This window comes from Heterodontus francisci, chromosome 10, assembly GCF_036365525.1.
Source record: "Heterodontus francisci isolate sHetFra1 chromosome 10, sHetFra1.hap1, whole genome shotgun sequence".
Lineage (NCBI taxonomy): Eukaryota > Metazoa > Chordata > Chondrichthyes > Heterodontiformes > Heterodontidae > Heterodontus > Heterodontus francisci.
Window position 1 is genome coordinate 59,933,908 of NC_090380.1, and position 12,557 is coordinate 59,946,464.

The window sequence follows — 12,557 nt, forward strand, 5'->3', positions numbered from 1 at the left end:
CTCAACTATCACCAGTAATCTGCAGAAATCAACAAGCGCATGGGAAAGGCTTTCACTGCTATGTCAAACTGGCCAAGAGAGTGTGGGAAAATGGCGCACTGACATGGAACACAAAAGTCCGAGTGTATCACGGTTGTGTCCTCAGTACCTTGCTCTACGGCAGCGAGGCCTGGACAACGTATGTCAGCCAAGAGCGACGTCTCAATTTATTCCATCTTCGCTGCCTCCGGAGAATCCTTGGCATCGGGTGGCAGGACCGTATCTCCAACACAGAAGTCCTTGAGGCGGCCAACATCCCCAGCTTATACACCCTAATGAGCCAGCGGCGTTCGAGATGGCTTGGCCATGTGAGCCACATGGAAGATGGCAGGATCCCCAAGGACACATTGTACAGCGAGCTCGTCACTGGTATCAGGCCTACCGGCCGTCCATGTCTCTGCTTTAAAGACATCTGCAAACGTGACATGAAGTCCTGTGACATTGATCACAAGTCGTGGGAGTCAGTTGCAAGCGATTGCCAGAGCTGGCGGGCAGCCATAAAGACGGGGCTAAAGTGTGACGAGTCGAAGAGACTTAGTAGTTGGCAGGAAAAAAGACAGAAATGCAAGGGGAGAGCCAACTGTGTAACAGCCCCAACAACCAATTTTACCTGCAGCACCTGTGGAAGAGTCTGTCACTCTTGAATTGGCCTTTATAGCCACTCCAGGCGCTGCTTCACAAACCACTGACCACCTGCAGGTGCTTACCCATTGTCTCTCGAGACAAGGAGGCCAAAGAAGAAGAAGAAGATAGTGTGCCCTTTCTTCTTTTCTAGCAGTTTTTTTTGAAGGGCTTTTTGTTGTGTGGATGCAATTGCTAGCTTTACAACCCATTCTGATAATTCATTCTTGAGCTTTATCTTGACACCTTGCAACAAGCTGGTCAATGGACTCATCTTACCTTTGCCAATACGTCATAAGCTCAAGCCTCAGTGCTTGGAAATTTACCTTGAACTTAGGTTGCTCCTCCAGGAATGTTCATATGTTGCTGGGGTCCTTCTGATCCTCAGCTGACAATCCTGATGTGTTCATCCATTGCAGGCCCTCATTGCCCAGTGGGATATTGATTTTGATAGCTTGTTTCTCTGGTTCACTCACTTCTTGATCCAGGAAACACAATTCCATCCATTGTTGAAACAATTTAAATTCAAATGTTATATCCAACACCTTCCAGTCTATAACTGGATACCTGAAAGCTATTTTCAGTATGATCCTGCTGTTTTATAAATATAGGACTTATTTTACAGGTACAGATTTATGTTTCCTCTTTTAGACAGGTTCATTTTTGCAGACCTGCCCTTTAAGAGTGAACTGACAGCAGCTTTTGTTTACACAGCTTTGTTTTTTTAAACCAAGAGAGCAGTTCTTAGTTTACTCAGCTTGTTCAATCTTTTTTAAAGCTCAGAGCAGTTTATTTTTACAGAGGGCTGCAGCTTGCAGCACCAGCAGCTGCCATAAGCAGCCTTTTTATTTGTGCTGGACCTCCAGTTGTGCTGTTGAGCTCTTCCACTCTTTTCAACTTTGGCCCTGCCCATGAAGCAAAACAAAGGGAAAACTAAATCAGTTATGACTGTACTACCTCTTTTTGATTTTTTGATCCAATAACAGATTTGTTGAAAGCTCCGCTCTCCTAGCAAATTGCCCACTGTACTCACAGAGTTTCAACACCTCCCAGGGTCCTGTCTGTGATCCTATCTCTCTTCACTGTGGTGGGGTTTTCTGCCAACTGCTCTCCACCTGAACCTTCAACCACACCAGGTAGGGAATTAATTGTCCCTTGTTCTCTCCAGGTGTGTTCTTCAGAAAAAAAAACAACCGTTGCCATGATGTAAGATTTGGTGGTCTTCGGAAAAAACATATCCCAAACATTGCCACCATATAATATTACTTGTTCCTTTGGTATGTGAACTATTGTAAAATTCACAGGACTCCAAGCAATATCCAAAGAAAACATAGGTCTTTATTATACTTTAAACTACTGCAGGAGCCACACCAACCCACATCTCACTCTGTTGGGCTACACCCACAACTCTCTGCTCATGTGTGACGTGATATTACTTCCTCCGTTAACTTTTCCTTACAGCTTCTTAAGATGGTCCTCTAAAGGTCGTCCCACAACGTAGACTACAGTGGCTATCTGCTCTCATTGCTTTCTCAGTGTTTGTCTGGAGGGACTCCTGGTCCATTGTGGATAGAGGACCTTTCTCCTTCTGTTCATTTCTTGCACCTCCGACTTTTTTTTAATTCATTCTTGGGATGTGGGCGTCGCTGGCCGGGCCAGCATTTATTGCCCATCCCTAATTGCCCTTGAGAAAGTGGTGGTGAGCTGCCTTCTTGAACCGCTGCAGTCCATGTGGGGTAGGTACATCCACAGTGCTGTTAGGAAGGGAGTTCCAGGATTTTGATCCAGCAACAGTGAAGGAACGGCGATATAGTTCCAAGTGAGGATGGTGTGTGACTTGGAGGGGAACTTGCAGGTGGTGGTGTTCCCATGTATTTGCTGCCCTTGTCCTTCTAGTTGGTAGAGGTCGCGGGTTTGGAAGGTGCTGTCGAAGGAGCCTTGGTGCATTGCTGCAGTGCATCTTGTAGATGGTACACACATTTTTTGACACTGTGCGTCGGTGGTGGAGGGAGTGAATGTTTGTAAATGGGGTGCCAATCAAGTGGGCTGCTTTGTCCTGGATGGTGTCGAGCTTCTTGAGTGTTGTTGGAGCTGCACCCATCCAGGCAAGTGGAGAGTATTCCATCACACTCCTGACTTGTGCCTTGTAGATTGTGGATAGGCTTTGGGGAGTCAGGTGGTGAGTTACTCGCCTCAAGATTCCTAGCCTCTGACCTGCTCCTGTAGCCACAGTATTTATATGGCTACTCCAGTTCAGTTTTCGGTCAATGGTAGCCCCTAGGATGTTGATAGTGGGGGATTCAGCGATCGTAATGCCGTTGAATGTCAAGGGGAGATGGTTAGATTCTCTTTTGTTGGAGATGGTCATTGCCTGGCACTTGTGTGGCACAAATGTTACTTGCCACTTCGCAGCCCAAGCCTGGATATTGTCCAGGTCTTGCAGCATTTCTACACGGACTGCATCAGTATCTGAGAAGTTGCGAATGGTGCTGAACATTGTGCAATCATCAGCGAACATCCCCACTTCTGACCTTATGATTGAAGGAAGGTCATTGATGAAGCAGCTGAAGATGGTTGGGCCTAGGACACTACCCTGAGGTACTCCTGCAGTGATGTCCTGGAGCTCAGATGATTGACCTCCAACAACCACAACCATCTTCCTTTGTGCTAGGTATAATTCCAGCCAGCGGAGGGTTTGCCCCCTGATTCCCATTGACCTCAGTTTTGCTAGGGCTCCTTGATGCCATACTCGGTCAAATGCTGCCTTGATGTCAAGGGCAGTCACTCTCAACTCACCTCTTGAGTTCAGCTCTTTTGTCCATGTTTGAACCAAGGCTGTAATGAGGTCAGGAGCTGAGTGGCCATGGCGGAACCCAAACTGAGCATCACTGAGCAGGTTGTTGCTCAGCAAGTGCTGCTTGATGGCACTGTTGATGACACCTTGCATCACTTTGCTGATGATTGAGAGTAGGCTAATGGGGCGGTAGTTGGCTGGGTTGGATTTGTCCTGCTTTTTGTGTGCAGGACATACCTGGGCAATTTTCCACATTGCAGGGTAGATGCCAGTGTTGTAGCTGTACTGGAACAGCTTGGCTCGGGGCGCGGAAAGTTCTGGAGCACAGGTCTTCAGTACTATTGCCGGAATGTTGTCAGGGCCCATAGCTTTTGCAGTATCCAGTGCCTTCAGTCGTTTCTTGATATCACGTGGAGTGAATTGAATTGGCTGAAGTTTGGCATCTGTGATGCTGGGGACTTCAGGAGGGGGCCGAGATGGATCATCAACTCGGCACTTCTGGCTGAAGATTGTTGCAAATGCTTCAGCCTTATCTTTCGCACTGATGTGCTGGGCTCCCCCATCATTGAGGATGGGGATATTTGTGGAGCCACCTCCTCCAGTTAGTTGTTTAATTGTCCACCACAATTCACGGCTGGATGTGGCAGGACTGCAGAGCTTAGATCTGATCCGTTGGTTATGGGATCGCTGAGCTCTGTCTATCGCATGCTGCTTACGCAGTTTGGCATACAAGTAGTCCTGGGTTGTAGCTTCACCAGGTTGACACCTCATTTTGAGGTATGCCTGGTGCTGCTCCTGGCATGCCCTCCTGCACTCTTCATTGAACCAGGGTTGGTCTCCTGGCTTGATGGTAATGGTAGAGTGGGGGATATGCTGGGCCATGAGGTTACAGATTGTGGTTGAGTACAATTCTGCTGCTGCTGATGGCCTACAGCACCTCATGGATGCCCAGTTTTGCATTGCTAGATCTGTTCGAAATCTATCCCATTTAGCACGGCGATAGTGCCACACAAAATGATGGACTGTATCCTCAATTGGAAGGTGGGACTTCGTCTCCACAAGGACTGTGCGGTGGTCACTCCTACCAATATAGTACTGGACAGATGCATCTGCGACAGGCACATTGGTGAGGACAAGGTCAAGTATGTTTTTCCCTCATGTTGGTTCCCCCACCACCTGCCGCATACCCAGTCTAGCAGCCATGTCCTTTAGGACTCGGCCAGCTCGGTCAGTATTGGTGCTACCGAGCCACTCATGGTGATGAACATTGAAGTCCCCCACCCAGAGTACATTTTGTGCCCTTGCCACCCTCAGTGCTTCCTCCAAGTGGTGTTCAACATGGAGGAGTACTGAGTCATCAGCTGAGGGAGGGTGGTAGGTGGTAATCAGTAGGAAGTTACCTTGCCCATATTTGACCTGATGCCATGAGACATCATGAGGTCCGGAGTCGATGTTGAGGACTCCCAGGGCAACTCCCTCCCTACTGTATACCACTGCTGGGTCTGTCCTGCCGGCGGGACAGGACGTACCCGGGGATGGTGATGGCAGTGTCTGGGACATTGTCTGTTAGGTATGATTCCGTGAGTATGACTATGTCAGGTTGTTGCTTGACTGGTCTGTGGGACAGCTCTCCCAACTTTGGCACAAGCCCCCAGATGTTTTTAAGGAGGACTTTGCAGGGTCGACAGGGCTGGGTTTGCCGTTGTCGTTTCTGGTGCCTATGTCGATGTCGGGTGGTCCGTCCGGTTTCATTCCTTTTTATAGACTCTAGCGCTGTGTCAAAGAACCTTCGAGCCCATTCTCTGTCCTGTTGCGCCATCCCTAATTGCCCTTGAGAAGGTGGTAGTGAGCTGCCTTCTTGAACTGCTGCAGTCCACTGGTGCCGGTACGCCCACAGTGCTGTTAGGGAGGGAGTTCCAGGATTTTGATCCAGAAACAGTAAAGGAATGGCGATATAGTTCCAAGTCAGGATGGTGTGTGGCTTGGAGGGGAACTTGCAGGTGGTGGTGTTCCAATACGTCTGCTGTCCTTGTTCTTCGAGGTGGAAGAGGTCGCGGGTTTGGAAGGTGGTGTCGAAGGAGGCATGGTGAGTTGCTGCAGTGCATCTTGTAGATGGTACAGACTGCTGTCACTGTGCATTGGTTGTGTAGGGAGTGAATGTTTAAGGTGGTGGATGGGGTGCCAATCTATTGGGCTGCTTTAGCCTGGATGGTGTTGGCCTTCCTGAGTGTTGTTGCAGCTGCACTCATCATAGTGCAGGTTACCTTTAAGTGGTGCTAACCTTGGAAAATTCGAGCCCTTGCTGAGACATGCTGCCACTGAACCATTGACTGCACGCTATGGTCATGGCAATGAGCAGGCAGCATGAAGTTTGCATGCTGCCTGCTTCAGAAGGAATGGGTGTGGGTTAATCCCGCATCGTGGTCCCTGCATTCCCTCTTGAGGGCTATCCCTTAGTGTTTTTCGTAACATAAGGTTTTTTGTGCTTACCTGGCTTTGCTATTTTTTTCATTTTTTTCTTCATAATCCATATCACCAGTAAAACTGTCCCAACAACAGCCATGGCTGAAGCACATGTTATTAAAACTGCCAAAAAAAAACATAGACATAAATTGCTCAAGGTAATTACTGAAGCAAACTACTGCAAGTGCTGGAAAATAAAATAAAAACAAAAATGTGGAAATACTCAGCAGTTGTCACCCTGATCCACTCCTCAATCACCCCTACACCCCCTGCCTGTCCCCCAGCACCTTCTCGTGCAAGTGTTGGAGAAACAACTCCTGCCCTTTTACCTCCTCCCTCCCCAATGTCCACAGCCCGAAACACTCCTTCCAGGTGAAACAGCGATTTACTTGTACTTCTTTCAATTCATAATACTGTATTCATTGCTTACAATGTGGTCTCTTCTACACTGGGGAGACCAAACACAGATTGGGTGACCACTTTGCAGAACACTTCCATTCAGTCCTCAAGTGCGACCACAAGCTTCTGGTCACCTGTTATTTTAATTCTCAATCCCATTCTCACTCTGACCGCTCTGTCCTCAGCTTCCCAAACTAAAAGCATCGTAACTTCAGGAACAGCATCTCACATTTCCATTTGGCACTTTACAGTCCTCTGGACTCAACATTGACTTCAACAATTTCAAGTTATAAACTCTTCCACCATTTTCTTGTACAGCAGCAGTTGGTAATGATTCTGCTGTTCAAATTTACACCTCCTCGTTACCCATCTTTTGTTCTATTACCATCTCCTTTTGCCTTGCAACATCCCCTTTGCCATCTAACCTCTCCTGCCTTCCACCCTAATGCAAACTTTTTGTTCTTCTCCCCCACCTCCAGCTGCCCCACTCCCACCCACCCATTTTCCCGCCTTTGTACTTGCTTAAAACCTGTTACATCTCTAACTTTTTTCCAGTTCTGACAAAAGGTCATCAACTTCAAACATCATCCCTGTTTCTCTCTCCACAGATGCTGCCGGACTTGCTGTGTATTTCCGCGGTAGTTACAGAAGTATTTACCAGTCAATATTTATTTACTGTGTTCATTATGTTCATTATCATCCCTTGATGAGCAGACAATTCCATTTTATTTTAAATGTAATGCAATATTAACAGGGCTATTTCTGATAATGTGCATAATAACACTACCAGAGTTGAAGCAATAATATATGACTGACAATTAGACTGGATTTTTCCAGCTCATGATTCCCCCAGCACCTCATTCATTTTAATGGACAGCAAGATCAAAAGTTGGCAAGTGCATAGTGTAAGATGCCTGTCACAGTCCTTAACTGATTACAGGTAGCCGTAACAATGCTAGATAAATATTGGAATCTACATCGGGCTGTGTGACCACAAGACCTTGTGGCCGACCAGAATCAGTTAAGATCTTTTTTGAGTTGTTCCTCATGTCCAAATATTTAGGTTCTCCACTTACAGCAAAGAAAGTGGTATATCTGAAACCACGCTTCCTTTTCACAAAAGAAGGGGAATACAGAGATAGTAGATTTGTTAAGGCCTGCTTTAAGTTATTTTTAATATTGTTCCTGAACTCAGAAACAGAAAAACACAAGTGGTAGCAATGACCTGCCTCCTGACATGATTTACATAAAACACCCACGCGAACATTAAGCCCTGTGGACAAACAATGGGAACTAATTTGGTTGGTAAACTTGATTAAAGACGAATCAATAACTCTGGCCATTAACACTATTGTTGCTTAATTCCTGACAAGGACCCTATCAATAAAATGAAATCTATGGGGTAAATTCAGTCATAGTCATCCTGTGCAAGTTGGCTAACACCTCCGATTATTCCTGCTTTGGATTTAGTTCCATAATATTTGTTATTTAAATCATATTGAATAGGAACTCATTTTGGATCCCAACAGTTAAGGCAAAACATATGGAAATCTTATGGAAACGGAAAATTTGCATGCTATTATCTGAAGATACATTCCTGGTAATTTGACTTACTGAATTTTATTTGAGGTGACATCATCTTGGTATTGTCTCCTGTAGAGTGTATAAAATATAAAAATACAATTATGAATGTATTTATTAAGTGGTTTAAAAAGTACTTGCCTCAAGCATTGTTTGAAAATGATGGAGAAGAGAACAGGAAATATAGAAAAGAGAAAAAGCATGTAAAAAAATTGACTGATTTATGAGGTACAAATGTAAAACTATTATTTAGCAAAATAATTTCCACAGTTTTAAAAGAAAAACTCACACTTATATTGTGCTTTTTCACAACCTCAGGACATCCCAAAATGCTTTACAGTTGAAGTTCTTTTGCAGTGTAATCATTGTTGTAATGTAGGAAGCACAACAGCTAAGTTGCACCGAGCAAGGTCCCACAACAGCATTGTGACAATGACCATATAATCTACTTCTTTGTGGTATTGGTTGAGGGATAATTATTAGCTAGAACACCAGGGAAAATGCCCAGCTCTTTTTTTCAAAATAGTGCAATGGGACTATTTACATCCACCTGAGCAGGCAGATGGTGCCATGGTTCAGTGTACACAACACCTCCAGTAGTGCAGCATTCTCTCAATACTGCATTGGGAGTGTCAGTCTAGATTTTGTGCTCAAGTTTCTGGCCTGGGACTTGAACCCATAACTGTCTGATTCAGAGGGAAGAATGCTACCACAGTATCATGACTACCATTGGCAGCATTCAGTGGATTGCAATTTTAAATATGTCGACAATAAAACTAAAACTTTTGAACAGAGGAAATTCTCATGAATGGATTTATGATGCCACTACACATAGCAACCAAAGAAAATCTCACTTCCTGGTACTAAGTGGAAGAAATGCATCAGATCACTACATCTGAATAAAACACTTTAGATAAGTGTATTACATGTAAACTACTCAAGTGCACTGTGCAGATAAAATTAATTTTATAATTCACTTCTCCTCCCTATTAGCTGTGTGATGGCTGAATGGTGCAATATCCCTTTCTGGGTTCTGCAGACAATCTGCACATTCAGTGAGTGGAACTCCTTCCTGTTTATGTATGCCAGTGCATGACTGACTGCAAGGATCCGGTAAAAATACAGGTCAGTGGTGGCCTTCATTTGTTTATAATAACAGTCTGTGAGAAGCTCACAGTGGCTTGAGGCCTTCTTCCTGAATGTAACGCAGATAGCCAATGGAGGGAGGACTTGCAATTCATGGGACATAGGGACTGGTTCTTGGGGAGATGGGACCTATACAGGCCAGACAGGTTGCACATGAACAGAGCTGGGACCAATGTCTTTGCTGGGTGATTGGCTAGTGCTAATGGGGAGGGTTCAAACTAACTTGCTATGGGTGTGGGAACCAAGAGATAATATTCGAGAGGAAAATCAAGGTGCACCGAGAATTGGAAGGGACAGCTAGCACTAGAGTAGGAAATAGTAAGGTATTAGCTGGGGTCAGAGTAAGAGGGAATGTAATAAGTTCTAAAGTATGTTTACTGTGCATGTATGTGAATGCACAGAACGTGGTAAATAAGGCTGGTGAGCTGCAAGCGCAGATAGCCACATAGAAATATGGTGTTGTGGCGATGACATGGACCCTGTTCAAAAAAGGGCAGGACTGGGTACTAAATATCCCTCGATGCGAGCTACTCAGGAAAGATTGGGAAGGAAAGAAAGGAAGCAGGGGTAGCAGTATTGATTACGGAGAATATCACAGTGCTGGATAGAGCGGGTGTCCTCTCTGGATAGAGAGGGGTCAATGACAGACTCTATTTGGTTAGAACTAAGAAACAAAAGAGCTACCATTACATTGCTGGGTGTATGGGAAAGGTACAGAGGAACAAATTTGCAAGGAAATTACAGAACTATTGAGTAGTTATAATGGGGGACTTTAATTATTCTAATATAGACTGAGATAGTAATAGTGCCAAGAGTTTCTAGAGCATGATCAGGAGAATTTTCTACATCAGTATGTTTCCAGACCAATGAGGAAGGAGGCATTGTCGGATCTGGTTCTGGGGAATGAAGTGAGTCAAGTGAATCAAGTGTCAGTAGGGGAACATTTAAGGGACAGTGAACATAGTATCATAAGGGCTGGCTATGGAAAAGAATAAGGAGCAATTCAGCATAAAATTAATTGACTGGGGAAGGACCAGCTCAAAGGTGTGGGAATGGATCTTTCTTTTATTCATTCATGGGATGTGGGTGTTGCTGGGCAGGCCAGCATTTATTGCCAATCCCTAATTGCCCTTGAGAATATGGTGGTGAGCGGCCTTCTTGAACTGCTGCAGTCCTTGGGGTGTAGGTACACCCACAGTGCTGTTAGGAAGGGAGTTCCAGGAATTTGGCCCAGCGACAGTGAAGGAATGCTGATATAGTTTCAAGTCAGGGTGGTGTGTGGCTTGGAGGGGAACTCACTGGTGGTGTTGGTCCCATGTGCCTGCTGCCCTTGTCCTTCTAGGTGGTAGAGTTTGTTGGTTTGAAAGGTGCTGTCGAAAGAGCCTTGGTGAGTTGCTGCAGTGCATCTTGTAGATGGTACACACTGCTGCCACTGTGCGTCAGTGGTGAAGCGAGTGAATGTTAAAGGTGGCAAATGGGGTGCCAATCAAGTGGGCTGATTTGTCCTGGATGGTGTTGAGTTTTTAGAGTGTTGTTGGAGCTGCATCCATCTAGGCAAGTGGAGAGTATTCCATCACACTCCTGACTTATGCCTGACTTATGATGGATTGGCGTTGGGGAGACAGGAGGTGAGTTTCTTGCTGCAGAATTCCTAGCCTCTGACCTGCTCTTGTAGCTACAGTATTCATGTGACTGGTCCAGTTCAGTTTCTGGTCAATGGTAACCCCCAGGATGTTGCTAGTGGGAGATTTAGTGATGGTAAAGGCATTGAACATCAAGGAGAGATGGTTAGATTCTCTCTTGTTTGAGATGGTCATTGCCTGGCCCAGGTAAATTGAAATCAAATGCTGAAAGGAAAACTGTGACAGAACAATGGGTTGCCTTTAAAAAGGAAATAGTTCAGGTACAGTCAAAGTGCATTCCCATGAGGGTGAAAGGTAGGGCAAACAAATCCAGAGCTCCTCAATGACAAAAGAGATAGAGAGTAAAAGGAAACAGCTAAAGGGTGCATATCAGGTGCATAACACAATTCAGAACCAGGCTGAATATATTCAGAGAGGAAGTGAAAAAACAAGTAAGAGAAACAATGAGATGGTATGAGAAGAGACTGGCAGCTAACATAAAAGGGAAACCAAAAGTTTTCTATAGGCATATAAAAAGTAAAATGGTGATAAAAGGAGAAGTGGAGTTGATGAGGGAACTAAAGGGGAATTTATTCATGGAGGCAGGGGGCATGGCTGAGGTACTAAATCAGTACTTTACAATTGTCTTTAGAAAGGAAGAAGATGTTGCCCAAGTCATAGTGAAAGAGGAGGTAGTTCAGACAACGGATGGGCTAAAAAATTGATAGAGGAGGTATTATATAAGTGTTCTGTACTTAAAGTTGATAGGTCACCAGGACCCGATGAGATGAATCCAAGGATAGTGAGGGAAGGAAGGGGGAAATTGCAGAGGCACTAGCCATAATCTTCCAATCCTCCTTAGATACAAGGGTGGTGCCAGAAGATTGGAGAATTGAAAATGTTACACCCTTGTTCAAAAAAGAGTGTAAAGATAAGCCCAGTAACTACAGGCCAGTCAGTTTAACCTCAATGCCCGGAAAGCTTTTAAAAACAATAATCTGAGACAAAATTAATAGTCACTTGGACAAATTAATTAAGGAAAGTTTGCATGGATTTGTTAAGGGTAAATCATGTTTAACTAAGTTGCGATTTTTAACAATGAGATTAATGAGGCAATGCAGTTGATGCGGTGTACATGGACTTCCAAAAGACTTTTGATAAAGTGCCGCCACATAATAGGCTTTTCAGCAAAATTTGAGCTCATGGAATAAAAGGGGCAGTAGCAACATTGATATGAAATTGGCTGAGTGACAGAAACAGAATAGTGGTCAACGGTTTATCAACTGGAGGAAGGTATATAGTGGGGTTCCCCAGGGCTCAGTGTTAGGACCCCTGTTTTTCTTGAAATATATGAATAACCTAGACTTGGGTCTACTAGGCACAATTTCAAAATTTGCTCATGACACAAAACTTGCAAGCATTATGAACTGTCAGGAGGATAGTGGTAAACTTGAAGAGGCCATAGACAGGCTGGTGGAATAGGCAGACAAGTAGCAGATTAAATTTAATGCATAAAAGTGTGAAGTAATACATTTTTGTAGGAAGAATGAGGAAAGGCAAAATAAAATAAAGGGTACAATTCAGGAGCAGAGAGACCCTGGGGTATATATGCACAAATCATTGAAGGTGACAGGGTAGATTGAGAAAACAATCAATAAAGCATATGGGATCCTGGGCCTTATATGTAGGGGCATAGAGTACAAAAGCAAGGAAGTTATGAAAAACCTGTATAAAACACTGGTTCGGCCTCAACTGGCCAAACTCGATCACACTTTAGGAAGGTTATGAAGGCATTACAGAGAGTGCATAACGGATTCACGGGAATGGTTCCAAGGATGAGGAACTTCAGTTATGTGGATAGGATGGAGAAGCTGGGGCTATTCTCCTTGGAG

At 44.7% G+C, this 12,557-nt stretch overlaps 1 protein-coding gene across 4 annotated transcripts in view; it reads right to left on the reverse strand.

The window, feature by feature from the left end:
• Positions 1-12,557, reverse strand: part of LOC137374127 (nectin-1-like) — a 73,646-nt gene that overhangs the window by 16,901 nt on the left and 44,188 nt on the right. For 3 of the 4 annotated variants that reach the window (XM_068039895.1, XM_068039892.1, XM_068039893.1), the window contains 2 exons: positions 7,931-7,969; positions 5,945-6,040 (listed from right to left, as the gene is read on the reverse strand). In XM_068039895.1, the coding sequence (XP_067895996.1) occupies positions 5,945-6,040; positions 7,931-7,969 (135 nt within the window). The remainder of the gene's footprint in view (positions 1-5,944; positions 6,041-7,930; positions 7,970-12,557) is intronic. The other variant, XM_068039894.1, reaches the window with a different exon arrangement.